Genomic DNA, 23701 nt, shown 5'->3' with positions numbered 1-23701 from the left:
TTAATGATGATACTGAACTCCACAGCTTTTCATTTACAGGTGTAATTTTATCAGAACAGTCTCCGTCCACTTCACGCCTGTGTATTTTTAAACAGTTAACCTCACCTGGCTTTGACTGCTTAAAAGGAAAACGGTGTTCTATGAATCAGGAGGTGATGTGTCCTCACAGTGAGGCCCACTAACCTACTTCCACGGGCAGTATCAAGTGCTGCACAAATACTGTCGTTAGTCCTCCTGCTGTCAGGAGAATATTAAAGGGTTTTGTTTCTGTTTTACTCAGAAACAAGACAAAGTTAGTCATAGAAAACAGTGCTTGATTACTGATAACGCATATTAAAAACTCTGGAATGCCATCTCTCTGAAATAAAGCAGCCTGAGAGCCAAAAACAACTACATCATAAATGTAATGTCGTGCTTTAACGGTGCACATGAATTACACAAATGGAAAAATTACATGATTCATACGGTTCAGTAAAAAAAAAATTAGGTCATGGATGAAGGAAGGGTTTTTTAAGTTTGGCTTTAAATTACGGCAACTATACGAGAATTTACGTTTTATTTTCACGCTCTGCATTTTTTTTTCTCTACTTTCCCACCGTTATCATCCAATTTTCCACACAAGTCGAAAACGCTAAAACAAAGTCTGATGTTATGGTTATATAAAGAAGTAAATATGCAGGGTATGAAAACACAAAAAAATGTAGCAGATAAGGTTGACTTTCAAATGATTACATATAGATAAAAACACACTTTATTTTCAGTCAACGCGACCGAAAGACAGTGGGGGGGGGGGGGGGGGGGGGCGAGGACATGAGGGTCAGAGAGCGTGACGACATACTTTCACTGTGTGTGTGTGTGTGTGTTGATATCGAGCCTCTGTTTTGGTAGCAGGTCTGGTAGTTGCATTTGAGTAGCTTGAGAAATTCAAACGGTGCTGTTTAACGAGTGAAACCCCCCCCCCCCCACCATATTCATGGATGTTAGGATACAGCTTAAACAGCTACAGTGGTGTAGAAACATTGTTGTGAGTGTAAAGGGAAGAATAAAGTAGAACTAGCACCGCAAGCGGTGGTAACGGGTTCGAGCTTGACGCTACGTCGCGACCCGCGCCCACCTCGTCGCTTGCGCCCTGATCTCGTCTCTCGTTCATTCGCTGCTTGCTGTCGTAGTTCTAATTGGCGCCGTCCGTGCGGATGTTGGGCTGTGGAGTAAAGTCATATATTATTTCCTGTTAAGTGCGTTACACTTTCTGTCGGGAGGACATTGTTTGCGTGTTCAGGATAGGTCCCTGGCCTCACATACCAAGTTCCATGCAGAGCGGTCAATGTACAGTAAAGTTAGAGGGCACTTCCTGTTAAAATGGCTGACTTCCTGTTGGGTCAGAGCGTGTCTATTAACATGTTCAGGGAAGTTCCCTTGACACACATATAATGTTTCGGGCAACGTACGGCAAAGTTAAATTCTACTTCCTGTTTTGGCGTTCCACTTCCTGTTTGGAGTTTAGCTTTTGCAGACATGTCCAGGATAGGTTCCTGGTCTCACGTGTCAAGTTCCGTGCAGATTGATCAATGTACGGTAAAGTTACAGGGCACTTCCTGTTTAAAATGGCTGACTTCCTGTTTGGTCAAAGGCGTGTCCATTAACATGTTCAGGGAAGTTCTATTGACTCACATATCATGTTTCGTGGCGATCGGGCAATGTATGGCAAAGTTACATTCTACTTCCTGTTGCGGCGGATCCACTTCCTGTCAGGAAGTCATCTGTTGCTGACATGGTCGGAGCGGTTTTGTGGTCCCACATATCACGTATGAGGATGATACAACAATCCCTGTTATAGCAGCATAAAAAAGTGTGATATGTAATGTTATATCCAGCAACCAGGGGGCGCTGTTTTTTAAATTGAAGATTTTCATATAGACTTTTTCAGGGTAAGACTGTCATCAATCCAAGGAAGTTTGGTTCAGATTGGAACAGGATTTACAAAGTTATACCAGTTTCTTTTGTGTTGCACAGTAGATGGCATAGTCTGCTGCCACCAGGGGGCGTCGTTAAGACATTGAATATTGTCATATAGACTACTCCAAGGCATCAATCCAGGGAAGGACATTGGATCCTCCATCGCAAAGTTATAAGTGTTTCGTTGTCTGTCTTTACAAATCAGAATGTTTGCCAACTTTAGCGCCCCCTATCTCGTACGCCGTGCAACATTTTAGAAAGCTTTCAATAACATTTGATCCTCAACTCGTCCACATTGACCTCGCCAAGTTTGAAGGTGATAGCAGAAAAGCTCTAGGACAAGATAGATTTTATAGCAAATAAAATTCTTTCTGTTGCCACCAGGGGGCGCTGTTTTCGAAATTAAATATTTTCAGGTAGACTTGTTCAGGGTCGGACTGTCATCAATCCAAGGAAGTTTGGTTCAAATCGGAACAGGATTCACAAAGTTATCATCATACATGTACTTTTTTGGGGTAATATTCCTCTCACCACTAGAGGCGCTGTTTTCGAACGTGACCGTTTTTTCATATTCATCTTTAAGAACTATCGATCATGAACCACGGCAAGTTTGGTTCATATCTGACCTTCCAATGCAAAGTTATAAGAGATTTGGTCAACATCAGAATGATCGCCAACTTTAGCGCCCCCTATCTCGTACGCCGTGCGACATTTTAGAAAGCTTTCACTAACTTTTGATCCTCAACTCGTCCACATTAACCTCGCCAAGTTTGAAGGTGATAGCACAAAAGCTCTAGGACAAGATAGATTTAATAGCAAATAAAATTCTTTCTGTTGCCACCAGGGGGCGCTGTTTTCGAAATTGAATATTTTCATGTAGACGTCGTCAGGACTGGAGGAACATCAATCCAAGGAAGTTTGGTTCAGTTTGGACCAGGACTCGCAAAGTTATAAGAGTTTGTTTTTTTGTCGCAAAAATCCGACTTTGCTCCGCCCACGCTGCTACACCGTTAAAGAATGCGCTATCATATTCAACACGCATCATCTACCATGTGTTTTCAATGTTTCAGTGTCATTTTGAGTGACACTTTTACAAACTCTGTAAAAGTTATTACCGAAATCGTAAATAAACTTTTTTTTTGTATATTCTCTTCCACCACCAGGAGGCGATGGTTTCAAACGTGATCATTTTTGCATAGCTGTCTTCAGCAACTACCCACCATCAATCATGGCAAGTTTGGCTCCGACTTGACCTTCCATCGCAAAGTTATAAGCGTTTCGTTGCGTGTTGGGAAAATTTGGAATTTTCGCCAACTTTGGCGCCACCTATCTCGTGCGCCATGCAATATTTCAAAAAACTTTTCAGATTAGATCGTACCTTAACTGGTCCACATCGACCTCGCCAAGTTTGAAGGTGATTGCTCAAAAACTGTAGATTTTGGTATCTACGGCAAGTTATGCTGTAAATTCGCCAAAAACGCCTCCGTTTTCGCCTTCAATCCAAGATGGCGGCCTTCCTGTAGGACTCACAAAAAACTTGTGATTGACTTTTGCCCATGGCACAACCTAATGAACGTGTGTACCAAGTTTCGTTCATGTACGTTATTCCCGACAGGAGTTGACCTAGAAGCACTTTTTTGCGTCAGTATTTAGCCCCGCCCACTTCCATTTTTTGATGCACATTCCCCGAACCACTTTCGTTCGGCGATTTAAGCTAGGTCTGATGTTGTCCCAAAAATTCGTGAGGTTTGAGATCCGTTTAGGCCTTCAAAAAAGCACTTTCTTCGTGGGAAAAATAATAATAATAATAATAATAATAATAATAATAATAACTAGCACCGCAAGCGGTGGTAACGGGTTCGAGCTTGACGCTACGTCGCGACCCGCGCCCACCTCGTCGCTTGCGCCCTGATCTCGTCTCTCGTTCATTCGCTGCTTGCTGTCGTAGTTCTAATTGGCGCCGTCCGTGCGGATGTTGGGCTGTGGAGTAAAGTCATATATTATTTCCTGTTAAGTGCGTTACACTTTCTGTCGGGAGGACATTGTTTGCGTGTTCAGGATAGGTCCCTGGCCTCACATACCAAGTTCCGTGCAGAGCGGTCAATGTACAGTAAAGTTAGAGGGCACTTCCTGTTAAAATGGCTGACTTCCTGTTGGGTCAGAGCGTGTCTATTAACATGTTCAGGGAAGTTCCCTTGACACACATATAATGTTTCGTGGAGATAGGGCAACGTACGGCAAAGTTAAATTCTACTTCCTGTTTTGGCGTTCCACTTCCTGTTTGGAGTTTAGCTTTTGCAGACATGTCCAGGATAGGTTCCTGGTCTCACGTGTCAAGTTCCGTGCAGATTGATCAATGTATGGTAAAGTTACAGGGGACTTCCTGTTTAAAATGGCTGACTTCCTGTTTGGTCAAAGGCGTGTCCATTAACATGTTCAGGGAAGTTCTATTGACTCACATGTCATGTTTCGTGGCGATCGGGCAATGTATGGCAAAGTTACATTCTACTTCCTGTTGCGGCGGATCCACTTCCTGTCAGGAAGTCGTCTGTTGCTGACATGGTCGGAGCGGTTTTGTGGTCCCACATATCACGTATGAGGATGATACAACAATCCCTGTTTTAGCAGCATAAAAAAGTGTGATATGTAATGTTATATCCAGCAACCAGGGGGCGCTGTTTTTTAAATTGAAGATTTTCATACAGACTTTTTCAGGGTCAGACTGTCATCAATCCAAGGAAGTTTGATTCAGATTGGAACAGGATTTACAAAGTTATACCAGTTTCTTTTGTGTTGCACAGTAGATGGCATAGTCTGCTGCCACCAGGGGGCGTCGTTAAGACATTGAATATTGTCATATAGACTACTCCAAGGCATCAATCCAGGGAAGGACATTGGATCCTCCATCGCAAAGTTATAAGTGTTTCGTTGTCTGTCTTTACAAATCAGAATGTTTGCCAACTTTAGCGCCCCCTATCTCGTACGTCGTGCGACATTTTAGAAAGCTTTCAATAACATTTGATCCTCAACTCGTCCACATTGACCTCGCCAAGTTTGAAGGTGATAGCATAAAAGCTCTAGGACAAGATAGATTTTATAGCAAATAAAATTCTTTCTGTTTCCACCAGGGGGCGCTGTTTTCGAAATTAAATATTTTCATGTAGACTTGTTCAGGGTCGGACTGTCATCGATCCAAGGAAGTTTGGTTCAAATCGGAACAGGATTCACAAAGTTATCATCATAAATATACTTTTTTTGGGTAATAATCCTCTCACCACTAGAGGCGCTGTTTCCGAACGTGACCGTTTTTTCATATTTGTCTTTAAGAATTATCGATCATGAACCACGGCAAGTTTGGTTCATATTTGACCTTCCAATGCAAAGTTATAAGAGATTTGGTCAACATCAGAATGATCGCCAACTTTAGCGCCCCCTATCTTGTACGCCGTGCGACATTTTAGAAAGCTTTCACTAACTTTTGATCCTCAACTCGTCCACATTAACCTCGCCAAGTTTGAAGGTGATAGCACAAAAGCTCTAGGACAAGATAGATTTAATAGCAAAGAAAATTATTTCTGTTGCCACCAGGAGGCGCTGTTTTCGAAATTGAATATTTTCATGTAGACGTCGTCAGGGCTGGAGGAACATCAATCCAAGGAAGTTTGGTTCAGTTTGGACCAGGACTCGCAAAGTTATAAGAGTTTGTTTTTTTGTCGCAAAAATCCGACTTTGCTCCGCCCACGCTGCTACACCGTTAAAGAATGCGCTATCATATTCAACACGCATCATCTACCATGTGTTTTCAATGTTTCAGTGTCATTTTGAGTGACACTTTTACAAACTCTGTAAAAGTTATTACCGAAATCGTAAATAAACTTTTTTTTTGTATATTCTCTTCCACCACCAGGAGGCGATGGTTTCAAACGTGATCATTTTTGCATAGGTGTCTTCAGCAACTACCCATCAGCAATCATGGCAAGTTTGGCACCGACTTGACCTTCCATCGCAAAGTTATAAGCGTTTCGTTGAGTGTTGGGAAAATTTTGAATTTTCGCCAACTTTGGCGCCCCCTATCTCGTGCGCCATGCAATATTTCAAAAAACTTGTCAGATTAGATCGTACCTCAACTGGTCCACATCAACCTCGCCAAGTTTGAAGGTGATTGCTCAAAAACTGTAGATTTTGGTATCTACGGCAAGTTATGCTGTAAATTCGCCAAAAACGCCTCCGTTTTCGCCTTCCATCCAAAATGGCGGCCTTCCTGTAGGTTTCACAGAAAACTTGTCCACGACTTTTATTTAAAGCTCAACCTAATGAACGTGTGTCCCAAGTTTCGTTCATGTACGTTATACCTGACAGGAGTTGACCTAGTAGAAGTGTTTTGCATCAGTCTTTAGCCCCGCCCACTTCCATTTTTTGACGCACATTCACCGAACCACTTTCGTTCGGCGATTTAAGCCAGGTCTGATGTTGTCCCGAAATTTCGTGAGGTTTGGGATCCGTTTAGGCCTTCAAAAAGGCACATTCCTCGTGTGAAGAATAATAATAATAATAATAACTCTTTCAATTACAATAGGGTTCTTGCACAGTCGTGCTCGAACCCTAATAATAACTCTTCCGATTACAATAGGGTTCTTGCACAGTCGTGCTCGAACCCTAATTAAGCTTTTATAGATGATAATCAATGTCTCTTGCAACAGTAACAGGCTTAAGAGTGTGTAGACTGAGCCATGTGACCAAATGTATGTGAAGGTACTATATATATATATATATACATATATATATATATATATGGTCATCGTCCAGTACAGCTCAGGCTAACAAGCTGCAGTGGGAATAGAGCTCGCACCAGGAGGAGTAAAAATGTGCTGTGCTACGTTCTTCACTGACTGTTGAAGAAAAACAGAAGGGAAGGCTGCTTTGTGGGCAATTACGTGTTAGCATTTTCTTCTAACTGGGTTTCTTTAATCTGCCAAATTAAAGGATTAAACCACTAAAATCTTTGATTGAGCACTTAACGTACCTGTTAAAAGAAGTATAGATGCATTTCACAATGGTTTGGGAAGTTAAATCTGTCACTTCAAGTCTCCAGTATTGACTGAAGCACCTAAAAATGCAGGTTAAGTGAGTCGTGGGTTGGCAACTACAAAAGAATACCTTAAAAGTGAGCAAGTCTTACATATATGAGAGTAAATAAAACAGACTTTAAACCTTAAATTGGCCCCCAGGTTCAACTTTACATGGCTGGACTTAATGGTTGCAGAAATAAACAACAACCAACAACAATTTAGTGCACTCCACTCCTGTATAGTTTAATTTTCCCCAACAAGAATACCAGACGTTATTAATACCTGTGATCAGTCACCTTTGCTTGTTATCCACAAAATCACGTACACATAGATAACAGTGCCATGATTCACCGAGTTTAATCCCAGTCTGAAACACAAGTTGACATTTTCTCATAGAAAATAAGAAAGTTACCAGAAATGACTCTCTCTCTCTTCGGTACATGAAGTTTACGACATATGATCTAATAAATGTTTGTGTTACATAACGCAAGTGTGTGCATGGCATTTGTACAATTCACGCTGCTTCCAAATAAATGTTCTTTTAAAGCTAGTTGAGTGTTTGTAGAAGTCAGAATGATTTTTTATGGCTGTCGTTGAATATACAGTAAGTGGCCATGAGGCAGTGAAAAAAGGAACTTGAACTCGGTGGAGAAGGAAATGTCCACACAGCGCTAATGCAGGAGAAAATGTGTCTGCCATTGTGAATAAAGACGAAATGAAGAGACAGAGACAACAAGCTTCTCCCTTCTCCTCACCTGTAACCACCATGAAATGATGGCTTCACAAAAAAAGTGTGTGGAAGTGGCAGTGACAGAGGGATGTATTATGAAAAACTGGGAAAGAAAATGAGGACAAAGATTTAGAAGACACAAAGGAAACAGTAAGACAGCATGAAAGAGAACAGGAGGAGGAGAAGCGAGTGACAACTCAGACACAGTGGAAAAGATCAAGGGAGAAGGAAGTGAAAGAAAGGAAAAGACAAATGCACGTAAAAAGAAAAAAAAGGAGGTCGACTGACTGGTAAAGCCATTAAGTCTGGACTCAATAAATCTGCATAAAAAAACCCAGCAGCTAGTCTGTAATGACCAGCAAATGTGTGTGTGTGAGAGAGTACACGTGAGGCTATGAATTACAGGAGGTTCTGAGGGTCAGACGTGTCTTTTGGACCGTCTGTCCTTTTTGTCTAGGAGTGTGTGTGTGTGTGTGTGTGTGTCATGGTTGTCAAAGACCTCCGTGTCGAATTTTCAGAAAAAAAATAAAAACCCCAATCATCCTTGGAGCAGAGCTGCCCTAATGAAAGTCAAGAGAGACCACACCGCAGCACTAATGGATGATTCTCTGTCTTTCCCTCAACACAAGTCAACCTTTTTAAGTCACTCTTCTCCAGCAAGTTCAGAGGTCACCATCGAATCACATGAATTCCTCAGTCCGCCCGCAACTCTCTCGTTTAAATGATGCAGCATCTGCACATCATAAAGCTGAATTAGTAGCAGACACTAAGGTTACATCCACGCTAAGGCCTATAGGTCATAGTTTCCATGCTCCGTGTTTGCAGAGAGCCACTGCGCATTACTGCACGCCGGTACTTGTTCCATTCATACTAAAAATGAGGGTCCGCCGCGTTAGTCTGGGTTTCCACGCATGAGTAGTCCATCTCACATTCCTTCTCGCCTGAAGTTCACCCCCCGATTTCTATATCCTTGTAATCTTTGAGTGATGCCTTGCAGAGGTGTGAGTACTGGTTCCTTGTCTGTTTTTTGACCAAAAACTGCACCATCAGCATGCAGAGTCAGCACATACTCTATGGTCTGCCCCGGTCACAAAATGCAAAGGTGCTTAGGTCATCTTTATCCTACACTTGAGGGTCACGAGGGTCGCTGGTGCCAATCCCGGCTGATATAGGGCTGAAGCTGGGGTACATCCTGGACAGGTCGCCAGTCCATCACAGGGTTACACATTGAGACAAACAACCATGAACTCTCACACTCACACCTAAGGTCAATATAGAGCGTCCAATTTGCCTAATCGTCAAATCTGGATGTTTTTGGACTGTGGGAGGAAACCCACACACACATGGGGAGAACATGCAAACTCCATGCAGAAACTAAGGCCCTTGTTCTGACCCAGATCTTCTTCTTCCTTCTGCATGTGCTAACCACTACTAGGTCAGTTCAAGTCATGTTTATTTATAGAGCACATTAAAAACCACAGGAGTTGACCCAGAGTGGTTTACAGAAGGCTCATATAAAATATAGGACAGAACACGAGACAAAAGATGAGTCTTAAGTCTTGGACGTCCACAAGGGTCCACACACACCGCCACAGACAGGTGGGACTACAGTATACATACATATTCATATCCCAAATGTTCTAGCCATTAGATTCCTGGTAGCCAGGTTCAACTACCATTATGGGAAACTTATCACTGTTTCATGGTTTGAATCCTGGATCAGGTCAAGGGCTGTGTTTCTCCTGAGCAAGGTCCTGCTACTGGTGTGTAATGAGGCAGACTGACATAAATTATCACTAATTGGCATGTATGTGCAAATCTAAAGAAACTCTAACATGCCTGTGGGTGGTTTCTCGTTTCAACTCCCCAGCAGAAACAACCCACATGACTATTACTTAGGTTTTTATGTGACGCACTCTTGTGTATGAAACGGGCTATACAAATAAAGTCTGATCAGTAGACAAAGTTATGTGAACACAGGTGTAACAGGGAAGAAAGAGAATACAGAACTGGATCAGACTGAAAGAGTTCTGTTTTATGGACTTTAACATAATGTTAAAACCAGGCACAATCAGGCAGAAGTGATGTGTGAGTGTGGAGGCCAAGCGGGGCCAACCTGACACTGTCTACATTACTGTTATTGTTGGAGGATATCATCAGGTCAAAAACCTGAGATGAGAGAATGTCTCATAGTAGTCAGGTCCAAGTCAAGCTGACCTTGAAATGGATATATCAAGTTGTCTGGGGGTTAAGAACATAACAAAAGAAAGAAGTAATCTTCACAGGAAAACGACACATACATCGCTCTCTCACTTAATCTTCTGCCTACATTACCTTTCTGATCTTGGTCGTTTCAGAGTCGTGTGTTTTTCAGCTTCAGTGTGACCTCTAATCAAGAGTCATTTCAAAGAAACCACCACAGATAAGAAGAACACAGACACTGACGCCGCACTGCCTATCAGCAAACTTCGGAAACTTTCTGTCACACACACATATTATCCACGCACGTGAATATCAACATAACAGTAACGGCGAGCGTTATACAGTGGTCTTTATCAGCCGAGACGGACACGTTTCGGCTCCACCTCGTCCTGTTTTTGTATCTCCTGTCAATCAGACATCGTGACACAGTCGCACAGTTCACTGCTCTGTGAAGAGGCCATCGTTTCACCGCAGGGTCATCAGGCTGCAGGAGCTGACAAAACAATGATTGTGCTCATTTCAAAATCTATTTGTACGGCCAGACAAGCTCTTTGTAATGTAGGTGTTATTTTTTTCCATAATGGATAACATGATGTTGATGATGTACTCACATGTTTATCTGTTAATGTGCTAAATGATCCCAGTCTGGCTGCTTTATTTATGAATCTGACCACACCAGATTTTCCTCTGGTCTTTAGCTTTCTAAGATGTGGGTGTATTTTTATGATCTTGACATCTTATCCATGCTACATTGTATTGAAACTTGACCTAATAATCGTCAAACCCTCTGGAAATCTGAGATTCACTACCGTTCAAGTTTGGGGTCACTTGTGTCCTTATTTTTGAAGGAAAAGCACTTTTTTTCAATGAATATTAATCAGAAATACACTCTATACATTGTTCATGTGGTAAACGACTATTCTAGCTGCAAACGGCTGGTTTTTAATGGAATATGTACATACTACACATGTACATATTCAAGTAAATCTCGTTGTACAACTTGTATAATGACAATAAAGGCATTCTATTCTATTCTATTCTACACATACATAGAAATAAAAGTGCTAAGTAGAACCAAGGTTCTTTGGCTTGTCCTCATAGGAGAACCCTTTTAAAACCCTTTATTCAGGAAAGGGGTTTTCAAGGGTTATCTGGATCAAAATGGTTCTTACTGGAACCATTAGTGCTACCAAGAACCCTTGAAAAACCTTTTCTTCGGGAAACGATTTTTAGGAAGCAAATGGTTCCAGGTAGAACCTCAGCCCTTGTAGAAGAGCACTTTTGGAACCCTTATTTCTAAGAGTATAGGTGTATAGAGGCCCATTTCCAGCAACCATCTCTCCAGTGTTCTAATGGTACATTGTGTTTGCTAATCGCGTTAGAAGGCGATTGGATGATTAGAAAACCCTTGTCCAATTGAAAACAGCTTTGTTTTGTTTTGTATTTTGTATAAAAATCAGTATTTCTACTCTTGTCAATGTCTTGACTACATTTTCTATTCAGTTTGCAACTCTTTTGAGAAATAAATGTGTGAGTTTTAATGGAAAACACAAAAAATTGTATAGGTGAGCCCAAACTTTTGAACGGTAGTGTGCCTGGTGTGTACGTTTTAAAGATGGATGTAAAATGAACCAAAGAGAGAGTAAAAAAACCCCAACATGTTTTCTCCTGTGAGAATCTTGCTTTTGGACATTGTAACAACTTAAACATCTGACGTCTGTAATTGTGTGGGTTTTTTCCCCCCCTTCATTACAATGACATGTGGAGTTGTAAATATGTGTAGTCAGTTTTCAGTGAGGTTTCCTTCGGTTTGACTTGGCTCACTGAGTCCCGCAGTCACACACACTCAATGGGAGCCATTTAATTGGAGTCGATAGAGTCATGGGCTGACAATTCGTACTGGATTCATACGGGCAGCGGCGGCAACGTCCGGCCCCGGCCAATAACACTTACTACAGTTTTTTTTTACAGCACCAAACACATGCAGGCATGAATATAGAAAACACTCAGTCACACCCACAAACCCACCAATTCTTGTACCTTCACACTTAAGGCTGAAGACAGAGAAACGTCCTCAGTGTGTGTGTAAGATTACGACGCCAGTTCTCTTCAGTGCTCATTAGAGACGTCGTTGAGCCGTAAAGGTTATTATTATGACTATGGCACTGAAAGCAGCTCCTTGAGTAAAACCTCACATTTGGAATCAGCGTCGCTTTTGTAGTTCAGCTAAGGTTAAATAGAGACATGGAAACACACGCGGACGAAATAATATTAAATAAACATCAGTGCAAATCCATCTTTTTTGAAAATTGGCCTTTCTCTTTGCAGCAGCTCGTTGCTGGACTCCAGGCGGCTCGAGTGATTAAGTTCAGACTGCGCACATATCAAAAAGACCACAGTCTGCATCATTCTGGACCAAAGAGTTGGGACCGGTTCACAAAGCAATACTTCAGGTGTTCCAGTCAACACTGACTCTGCTGAGCACCACCACTAAAGTACACCTCAGTCTCCATGAGCCAGCCTGCAAACGGCACACATTCATTCTCATTGATAACATGGCACGATGCTGAAGGCTGCTGGCGTACGTTTTGGGAAGAGAACGTTCAGCAAATTGGCTAAAATCTGGTTTTTCCTTCTGTCCCTGCTGAAAGCCATGTTATCTGTGAGAGCCAGTCCCAAACTGGAAATGACGGTGAAGTTAGTGTGGATAATGTGTCAACCTAATACAACTACACTTTGAAAAGAAAGCTTTAAAGGAGCCATATTATGCAATATCAACTTTTTAAGCATTTTTAATATTTGGGACTCTGGAGGCCCTATGAGTAGGCAAAGTGTGAAAAAAGTCATGTTTTTGTGGTCCACCTCAGTCTAAGTACAGGAGATAAAACACACGATGTTGACTTCTGCGCTCATTGCTATGTCACAATGAGACATTCCTGGAATTGTTGTCTCGCAGAGCTCCGCTTTGTCCCTAAAACGCAGAGTGCAGGCCAGGGCAATAGTATCCGGAAGAGCGGAAGTCGGCTAAGTGTTCTATTCTTGGCTGCACAGTGCAGCACAGAGTTCTACACAAACTTCCAGCCTCTAGAGGATTTACGTGTCCAGTGGATACATTTTATATATGACGGCAAATTATGGCTTTTCCAAATGCTAACTGCTGTTAGCTGCCGGAGCCTCAGTGACGCTGACATAGTTTCCTGTTTTCTATGTGCAGTTCCAGTGCATAGTCTAGAATCAGAAAGGACTAACACTAATTGAGGAAAAATGACTGAAATATGATATGTATGTATGTTAGAGGCTGCATCCAAACCTAAAACACCAGTTAACAAGGACTGAAACAATATGTTACATAGTTGTATTGAGACGCACTTTCCTTCTGTTACACCCAAGGCCTTTCTATTTGTTGAATTGCAGCCTTTTAATTAGAAGATTTTCCAGAAATGCCGAACCCATCTAAGGTACAATCCTTTGAGCTTATCAGTAGAGGAAGGAGGAGGAATTTTTCCTCTGCGATTCTTTATTTATGGCTTAACCTCCCTGAGTTTCCCCTGCTCTCAGTGTAACCAGTTATCTGTCATGGGAGGTGTTCAGTTGATAAAACCTTAAAGACCGACGTGTTCTCCCACCCACCACTCTCTAACGAGAGCCGAGGCTGCTGCCTTCGCGGCTCTTTTGTTCCAGCTTAACAACAGAAAGTTACATCAGATGCTCGCTGTGTCAGCGAGGTGTTGGAGCTGGTGACGCGCGCCGCAGAGGCAAAAACTGTCAGGTACACGAGGCGCTGGTGTTTATTCACAGCTACTGTGAATTCAAGGGTGGGAAGCATAATATGTGGGTGCGGGATATGTAGATTTCCATGTGTGTTCTACATGCTATTTCAGTACGAAAGCTAATGGCTTTTTACAGAGTGCCAGGCGTTTTCACAGAGCCAGGGAGAGGCTGTAAAACACACACACTTACACACACTCACCACAGGACAGAGGAAAGAAGCTGGCACACTGGAACATGGTGGTCTGGAGGGACTCTGTGTGTGTGTGTGCATTAAGAAGGTCAGTCAGGGTGATGGCGACACATGACGAAGGAAAAAGGAGAAACGCGGGTTTGAATCAAAGACTGGCAGTGTGTGCATCTGTGATTGTGTGTAGGCAGGGTCGGGGTCTGAAGCAGACGCATGGCGCCAAGTGGCACTGCCTGCGTATGGGTGGATTTGTACAGAGGAAGTGAAGGAGAAGGAGAAAAAAAATCAAAATGTGATGTTTTAGGGGAAAAAAGCAGCTCTAAAAACAGAGCAAAGAGTGAGTATTTTTAAAGCTGTCACACCTACACTGACACCGACATAGAGCAAGTGAGAATGAAGATGTGAGAATGACTGGTGATGGAGGCACTTTGTAAAAACAGTGTGTGAAAGAGAGACTCTCTTTTCTTGAGGGGGAAAGGAAAACATAAAGGCATGGAGTAATAAGAGGGTTTGAAAAGTGATGGAGAGGATAAAAGAATGTTAAATACAAGTTGACAGAGTTTTCACGTCAAGGTCAAAATGATCAGAATGGCTCTATTGAGTGCGGTATAAAAGAATCGTTTCAAAAACGAGTAAATATGTTCGGTCCTGTCCTCTGACATGATCTAAAGTGAGTTTTTACAAAAATCTCTACTTGGACCAAGTCCATTTTGAACAGCTTTACTAACCCAGTCCCGTTTTTGAAGAAAATTTCCATTCGCTTTCTAACGGCAGTCACGCAAGGCTGAACCTTGACTGTCGAGGTGGCAGATGAGAAATTGCACACAAATCAATATACGAAAGGAGTCATAGAGAGAATATTAGAAGATGCTGCCAAATCTGGGTAAGAGGATACGTTAGGAGTGCATTATTCCGTGCGAGGATAACCTCAACAGTGATGCCAGGCGCAATGTTTGGTGTGTAATGGATGAGTTGGTTTTTTTTCGACCCTGCAGTGAAATAAAATGTGCCGAATACAAAAAAAAAAGAGCCAACCGAGAAATTCAAAACATTGCAGCGTGCCACGAAACTGGTTAGCGGCAACGTAACATGTAGGTGATTTGTGGTGAAACGGGTGAATATGATCGTGTTTTCCTCCGCTGTAAATTTGACTTGGATGTGGTCGCAGTTTTGGTCGAAATGTTTTCGGTTTGTTTTTCAGATGTTTTAATAAATACGAGGTTGGGATAAATAAAATAGGGCTGTCCGTCCGTCGAAAAAAGTATTCAATCTTGTCAGATAAGCTTTCACAGCTGCTCACATAATCAGTTTCAATTCAGAGAACGTTTTTTTTTTCGACTGAACCGCAGAGAAACCGTCTGCCCTTCCATTCATGGGCTGATTATGAGAAATACGTACAGTAATTGTCTGTCCGCGGACGTCACCCGGACCATCGCTCTGTGCCTTTAATGTACAACGATGATAAATGACGACTTAATTCCCAGTTTATCTAAAGTGACGCCGAACCACTCGGCGCCCGTAGCTGAGGCAACTCACGCTAAACAGAGACATACAATAGGGGTTTTCTGCAGGAAACTAGTGCCGCTGTGCCCTAACCACACACTCTGTCACATTACTGCGAGCATGTGTACGTCTAGAGTTACCGTTTTTCAATGTGTACCACATGTAGCAACCGACGCCTGATATGTTTTCAATATGGAGGAAGGGGCAGACTACTACAGCGAAGCAGGTTATCGAATCTTTCTCCGTCTATACCCTCTTATTTCCCTTCCTCTTTCACCAGAAAGACAAATACATTCCTCTCTCTCTCTCTCCTCCCTTGCTCTCTATATGAACCAATCAACTTCCTGCTGCCAAATAGTTTGAAGCAGCGCTTACTCCCCCGAAAAGAGCAGTATTTGTTTCTCTGCCAGGCGCTTGTCGTCAGGTGACCTGACAGAGGCAAAAATCTCCTCGACGATGTCAAAAGCGGTGCCAAAAATGTGCCGCGCTGACCAGTGCGCGCCCTACTCCTACACAACTACACACAGACGCACACATCTGAGTTCTTTTTTCCCACACACACATACCTGTTCCTGTGTCATGCTGTGCAGCTGGGTATGCCAGGAGGCGGGGTCAGTGCGGTTATAGGAGGGAGGCGGGGCAAAGTCCTGCAGTATGACTGGGTCTCGCTCCTGACACAGCGAGGTAAGGTGACTGATGTACAGCTTCAGTTTGCTGCGGTTCTGATTGAGATCCAGGAGGGGAGCGAGAATCTGTAGAAGGGGGGAAAGAAAAGCGCGTTAAATTTCGTATTTCATTGTATTGTCACTTCACGTTAAGAAGAATCATTGTGTTGCTCGACATATGAACTATGAAATGCACAAGCATAACAGGAATGGAGAGAAATACATTTTAGGGAGGCTGATGCAGACATAAACACTGTATATCACAGTTACATGGGAGAAACCTGAATTTATTATTGACCTCCGCAAAGGAGGTACAGTTTTTTCTGTTTGTCTGTCTGTCTGTCTTTTAGCAACATAACTCGAAAAAGTCGCAGGCGGATCTGGATGAAATCTTCAGGAAATTTCCACAATGGGACCAGGGAAATTTTTTCCAAGGACATTTTTGGTGTGATCCGTAGACGCTAACACTATTTTTGTCGCTATTTTGTGGCTGCCTTGGTGGAGGTCTGCGCTCTCCGAGTGCTTTTCTAGTTAGATAATGCAATCACTTTAATGATGGTAATCACATTTTAACCACACTGAATTCAGTCCTCTGGATTTAGTTGAAGAACACGCTGACTGATGTGAAAACTACTGCTTTAAATCTAAATTTGAAATAGATAGACAGGCCCGGGCCGATTATCGGTGCCGATATTCGACATTTTTTTTAAATCCGACAGCTGATAAAAGATCAATTTATTTATTTAAAATTGTATTTAACTTAAAGACATGCTGCTGCGCATGGGAGCTTCCTGCACTTTTTGTTAGAATTTTAAATCAAAGATGTCTATTGTCTAAGATAAAAAAAAAATCTTTAAAATATGCTAATGCTTAAAAGGCATTTAAATGAAGTGTTGGTGTTTGTATTATCCAAATTTTGACGCCAATATTTTAACTTTTACTGCAAATGAATATCCGCTCCAAATATCGGTTATCGGAACTCCTTGACTACTAATAATCGGTAACGGTATCGATCCTGAAAAACCATATCGGTCTATCTCTATTTGAAATCAGCTACACGTATGTTCAACTGTGTCTTATCACATGTTAGAGCAGACTTTATACAAACACTGAAACAACATTGACCAAAAGTAAAACCTAAGAGCAGATGTAAAGGATTTATGCTGCCACATCGGTGTTGAATGACCACGTCTCAGTTGCTGATGAGAAATGCAGTCAAACTCATGAGATGACTCTGATTCCCATGATGCCGTTGTTTTACTGCGGCCATGACCGACGTACGACCAAAACATACACAGTATATAAACACATTTTTTTTAGGGGGGAGGAAACGACAGAGGGACCCCCCAAGACACGCAGGCCCACACTTGCAGATAAGACATGCTGACACACTGCTCTCCTCGGGGGAATAGCAGGATTTAAGTGCAGAGGAAGCATGTTAAGAGGCTGTTGGTGTGTGTGTGTGTGTGTGTGTGTGTGTGTGTTGGTAAAAGTGGATCAAATCCCAGCTGCGTCTGGACTCATTGTCACTCAGCATGGACATTTGACACACAGCAGGATGCTTTTACGCTGCCCTGTAACATCTCTCTCCCCCACACACACACACACACGCACCATTGTCTCACATCTTAATTTGACATTTATTCCTAAAAAAACACATGCTGTATATTCTTGATTCTGATGCTAAGTGCCTTTGCATGTATGTACTCAAAATGTGAATTTTACACACAGCTGTAACGTATTTTCTGAAAGCCCCAAAACTGTCTCAGCTGTCAAAACAGTGGGGGATATAAAAACACACACGTTTGAATAAAACACAACACATAAACCTCTATTACTCATTATTCAATAATGTAAGCTATCCTGACAAACAAATTAAAAGAACTAGACGTGGGTGGTTTTCGTGCGGGGGGGGGAAAACTTGTCTCTGTCAAAATAAAAGCTGAAAGTAAAGTGACATCGAGTCAAAGTAACTGTCACGTCTCATTCAGAGCTTTATTTATTGAGAATACAGCACACACACACACACACACACACCACAAATCAACCTCAATAGGTGCTGGTTTCTCATCCATACAAACACACACTTAATAAATATGCAACCTACACTTTGTGTGACCCAAACACACAAATATTTAAGTTTTCCAGTGACTTCCCATAACTGAACATTTCTTGCCTTGGAGAACAAGAAGCAGCTTGACAGGGGATATCTCCAGAATATTCTACATTTAAATGTCGCTGTATGGCGTGATGTGCGCTGACAGTTGCAGTGACAACGCCGCTGTGTGTACAATGACAATATGTGAACACGTCGCTCAGAACGCACAGTCAACATATGTGCGGCAGCTGTTCTCTCTTAGACCCAGTTTAATCTGGACTATTCTGTCAAAAACGTCCACACTTTCCAGCTCTGTGGATCAAATACACAAAAACAAATGAGAAACAGAAGTAACAACACTGCTGCTTTCTCCCCCCTTTAAGAACTCTACTACTACAAATAATGTGTAAAAATAACTCATGCTAGTAATAACAATAATATGACAAATGAACAAAACACTCTTTTTTTAATTTACTGATTTTATTAAAGTGAACAGTATGTATGTGCCTACATGGTTTTTATTGCATTACACAACCAGCAGCAGTCAATGTATGCAGTGTGTGCTTTAACGAGTCCACTATGACTCCCGATGTCTTACTGTACTGTGAGACAATCCCACAGGAGGCATCATTTTATACAGCACTGTTTGTGTGTGTGTGTGTGTGTGTGTGTGTGTGTGCCTCTTTATTATCCTCTCATGACTGCAGAGCAGACTCTACTGTTCTATGAAACAACTCCAAAGAGAGACATTCACTGACCAGCCGCATTTAAAAAAAAACAAACAAACAAACAAAAGAAAGAATCTATGACCACATGTGGTGAAAATCAGGACTTTTTGTTTCTCCACAGATTCCTCTGTGACACACACACATACACAGAAGCCCTGACACGTTTATGTGACCAGGAACAGCATCTATGGAGGAGGTAGGATTTCAAAGCAGAACACTTTCAGAGTTAAGAGTTGTGGCTGCTGATGCAATGTGAGTAATAAACACTCGGTCAGAGGGAAGTCTCTGAAAGGTCTCAAATAAGACCTCTTCAATACCACCTTTTAAAACTATTCAGGAAAGGGGTTTTCAAGGGTTCTCTGGATCAAAATGGTTCTTACTGGAACCATTAATGTTACCAAGAACCCTTGAAAACCCCCTTCTTCGGGAAAGGGTTTTTCAGAAGCAAATGGTTCCAGGTAGAACCTCAGCCCTTGTAGAAGAACCCTTTTGGAACCCTTATTTCTAAGAGTGTATGTCTGCTATGCCAAGACAGATCATGAGACGATGCTCAAGGTCTGAGCAGCGCTATACTCTGAATACAGATCAAATGTTTGCATTTGCTGGGTATTTACTGTATTTGAGGGTGTTTTTCTAAATACTTAGAATCTATGAATGAATATATCAATATATAAGCCTCACAAAAACCATAACTTTTCAGAGTCATGTGTGCTCCCTGTCCTTTTTAACTGATGCATCTCGTACAACTCAACCCCTAAAAGCACAAAATACCATAATAATCCTGACGACAATGCTCCGCGTGTTCTCTGCCGCAGTTGTTTCTCGAGCATTTTTCCCTCTGCACACTGCACAGCACAGAATCCTCCGAAGAAAAAGCGCCACAGTCGTTCACTGTTCTGATGTAATGTGCTGTGGCGAAGGCGCCCACCTCACACATACACACACACACACCCACACCGAGGAGTCTGTACATGTGTGTGCAGCTATTCATGAGCATGTAATGTTAAAGAGATGGAGTGTGTGTGTGTGTGTGTGTGTGTGTGTGTGTGTGCGTGCACAGCCTTCCCTCATGGCAGGGAGGCGCTACTGCTAATTAATAACCAGGGACAAATTTGGATCTGCTCGAGAACCTTTGGGCTTTTAGCATCCTAGTGGGAAATCCTGCTGCAGGGACTGTAGAGCGCTAAAAGCAGCATGTGCTACTCATATGTGGCTATTTCCGACCAATACCATTCTTTTAATCAGGTGAGTGCAAACTCACATCCCATCGTTACATTATTCTCAAAATTTCTGCACATTTTCAATAATATCCAAGAATTTTGCATGAGTGGCTTCATCAGATTATGAAGTATTAAAGTTGCACTGGAAACACCCTCGATTTAATTCTGCGTTAGATGAAATTACGAGGGATTTACAGCGGTGTGTGTTTTCATTCTTGCTCGACTTGAAGGTTGTCATGCGTGTGCGATTAATGACCTCAGGGGGAGGCCTTCAGAATTCTGAAAAAAAGCCCTGTTTGTGTAATTTGAAAAAACATAAGAAGGCAAAGGTCAGTGGAAACAACCTTCCTTCTAATATTCCTTTATAAAAAAGAGCTTTCTTTGTGGTTCTTCTGCATCGCAAACCTGTGAAATGACAGTCTCATCGGGGTCAAGCAACGACGTGAAGCAACACGATGAACACGTGAAGTTTCCGATAAGAAAAAGGTAGAACAAAATGGTGAAGACAAAAGAGGAATGAAGAGCAAATAAATTAAATTAAATACTGCAGGCAGAAGAGGAGTTTCAAGATCCAATAAACATGAAGCGGGGGTGAAAATGCACAACGTAAAAAACGAAGAGAAATCGCAACACCAGAACGACCACAAAGCCATGGATGGAAAAAAGAATGACACGACACGTACACGGACTGTATCCAGATAAAGAAGACGCTCACCCTTCTGTACAAAATGGCGGACTGAGGGAGAGAAAGAAGGCAAGTGATTGGCTAGGCCCAAATGCCCTCCTCATCGTCCTATTGGTTGGTTTTCGTGTCCAACCGCAGCGTGAGTTCAGAGAAAGCAGGAAGTTAGTGAGTAGGAAATAGAAGTATTAAACCAAAGATGTAAATGAGCATAGATTTGTTAATGAATGTAATAGAAATAAAATGAATTATGTTAGAGCATGTTGTAGAGTAAAGGGTCTGGGATGTTTTGTGGAGACTGTTAGAGGTTCTCACCTGATCTGGGGAGGGTTTGTGATTATTGGGCAGCTCTGTGTTTGGAGACGAGACCTTGACATGGTCGTCCTCGTAGTTGTCTGCCATCAGCTTCATCCGGTTCTGAGTCTGCAGAGAAAGAGAGGACAATTAGGATCTCACTGAAGACAGTCAAAATGTAACATGAGTCAGCTAATAGTCCTGTTTGTGAAGAAGAGGAAAACCCTCTCTCTCTCTCGCTGAATTCCTCCAGGAGTTAATTTGCAGGGAAGAAGATGAGAGGAGCACTTTGGACGTCTGCCACGAGCCTTTTTCCTTTAACTAAGACGCGGTTTGTGTTTTTGTATGTGTGCGTTTGTGTATCAGAGAGAGAGAATTAGTCAGGAATGGACAATGAGGAAAAGGGCAACGGACAGACACACGTGATTATCCACACACATTCACACACACACCACCTGATGTGTAGCTTGTTCACTGGTGCGGAAAAATAACAGGCTTGTTAGCTTGCCTCTGGGGGGTAAATCTACGAGGACTTGGACAAATATTAGGACACACACACACACATATTCTGGTTCCCATGACTTCAGAGGACATCCATCCAAAAGTCTCCATAATGTGGCTGTGCAAACAGATTTAAGTCCCAACAGCTTGTGTGTTTTTATAGTTGTGGGGACCACATTTGTCCTCATAACTAAAGAAACATGTTATAATACTACAGGACGGAGGCCCGGAAGAAGCGAGGTAGTGAAAGAGAGAGAAGGAGTCAGTCTAAATCTGTCTTGTACGATCTAAATCCCTTTAGTCTCTCCCTGAGCCCTGCAAGGACGAAGGGCTTAAGTTGGCCAGACTGACGTTTAATGCACATTTTTTTTTTGAGACATAAACTGGAAGAAATATGTGAACGGCAACATTAGCAAGTGATTGTTTGACAGCTAAATGGATGATTGGTATAAAATGTTTTACTCTGTGTTTGTACGTGGGACCACACTGGTATCCATTATTACTTGAAGGCAGCCTAAAAATACATTAAAATATCCACTTAAAACAAACTAACTCCACTACCATCTTATTTAATCTTGTATATGATGATGATGACAGACCGAGGTGTGGCCCATGTTAACATCTGTTTTCAGTGACCTGATCACAAAGTACAAGTGAGAACGCATGTCGGGACTCATTTGAGATGGGACCACCAGGACGTCTGAGACACGTGTGGCTACATCCTAGAGTCAAAAGCCACCTGAGCCACACTGAAGGACCAATTACATGGCCTCTGACTCACTCCTTTTTACATCAATGGACCAAAAAGACCAGGGTTCACAACCTGGTTGGATTTCACTAGGTTCTCCAGTATCTTCCCAGAGAGGTTAATTAGACTCTCAACTGAGAGTGAATGGTTGTTTGTCTCTTGTGGTGACCTGTCCAGGGTGTAGCCTACAGAGTGGAGGATAAATTGGTAGTTAATGGATGGATGGATCAGTGTTTCCTATGCTTTGTTGTTCAGGTCACTGCCACAAGTCTAACAACTATGAAAATTATGCTTTCAACTGCAGGAAAACCCTCTGTAGTTTATAAAATGATATCAGGTGATGGGCAGATTCTCTCTCTTTCTCTAAAGGTGGCAGATGAGGCTGAGATTTGAGAAGACCATTCCCATCCTGACATATCCAGGTATGAGTCCACCTCAATAACCCTATGTACAGAAGAGTCTAATGATTACGACATTTTGTCTGTTGATTGCATTCAAAAGATGTCGCCCAACGTGGGGCTCGAACCCACGACCCTGAGATTAAGAGTCTCATGCTCTACCGACTGAGCTAGCCGGGCTGGGCACAGGGGGAGTGGTGATCCGAATTCGACGTGGAGTCAAAACAGGTCGGGTTTCAAGTCTAACTTCTGCCTCCATGTCCAGAAATAGACACAGTGAAAACTGTGTTAAAGTCAGACTGTGGCCTTAATACTCTTTTGTACATCTTGGAGCTTATTAATATGCATTTAAATATCCCCTTACGCCCCAACTTTCCTATTTTTTTATCTCTCTCGTTTTCCCACATGCACATTATTGATCTCTCCATCCTTCAACAAACATCTAACCTCTTTGTTTTTATTACTCATTTTTAGTGCAAAACAGTATTTTACATATCTTGACATATCATCAACAAGCCTTCAATCGGTCGTTCTCTTTACTCTCCCTTTCCATTTTAGATTGTGTTTGTGCATCTTAATTGGAACATTCTTCTCATTACCTACACAAACGCACATAATATACCAATCTCTATCCATGTGGTCTATCACACATCCATAGAAAACCCTACTATAGTGGTAAACGGCCTATTGAGCGTCCTAACTGACAGTAAAGAAGCACTTAGCAGGCTTGTTAGCGTGAATTGCTTTCTTTCACATGTTCAGTGGATTGTCTTTGTTGAAAGGAATGACGGACAATCCTGAGAACAAAAGGACAAGACGGACTGAAGGTGAGAGGAAAGGCAAAATAACACCTCTCTATTCAGTCCCATTCTAATTCTGCTCTCTGGGCTTTCTTTACATCTTCCCCCTTTTTCTCTCATTGTCAGGAATGCTGACCTCAGCTCTCTTG

The 23701-nt window shown here is 42.2% G+C and overlaps 1 protein-coding gene across 2 annotated transcripts in view; it reads right to left on the bottom strand.

Annotated features, from left to right (window-relative positions):
- LOC310941400 (ELKS/Rab6-interacting/CAST family member 1-like) overlaps positions 1-23701 on the bottom strand; it is a 115533-nt gene that overhangs the window by 8254 nt on the left and 83578 nt on the right. For both annotated transcript variants that reach the window (XM_083906564.1, XM_083906565.1), the window contains 2 exons: positions 21127-21234; positions 15985-16170 (listed from right to left, as the gene is read on the bottom strand). In XM_083906564.1, the coding sequence (XP_083762690.1) occupies positions 15985-16170; positions 21127-21234 (294 nt within the window). The remainder of the gene's footprint in view (positions 1-15984; positions 16171-21126; positions 21235-23701) is intronic.

Source organism: Microchirus variegatus (genome assembly GCF_963457635.1).
Source record: "Microchirus variegatus genome assembly, chromosome: 20".
In the NCBI taxonomy this organism is placed as follows: Eukaryota; Metazoa; Chordata; class Actinopteri; order Pleuronectiformes; family Soleidae; genus Microchirus; species Microchirus variegatus.
This window is presented reverse-complemented; position numbering and strand designations above follow the sequence as displayed.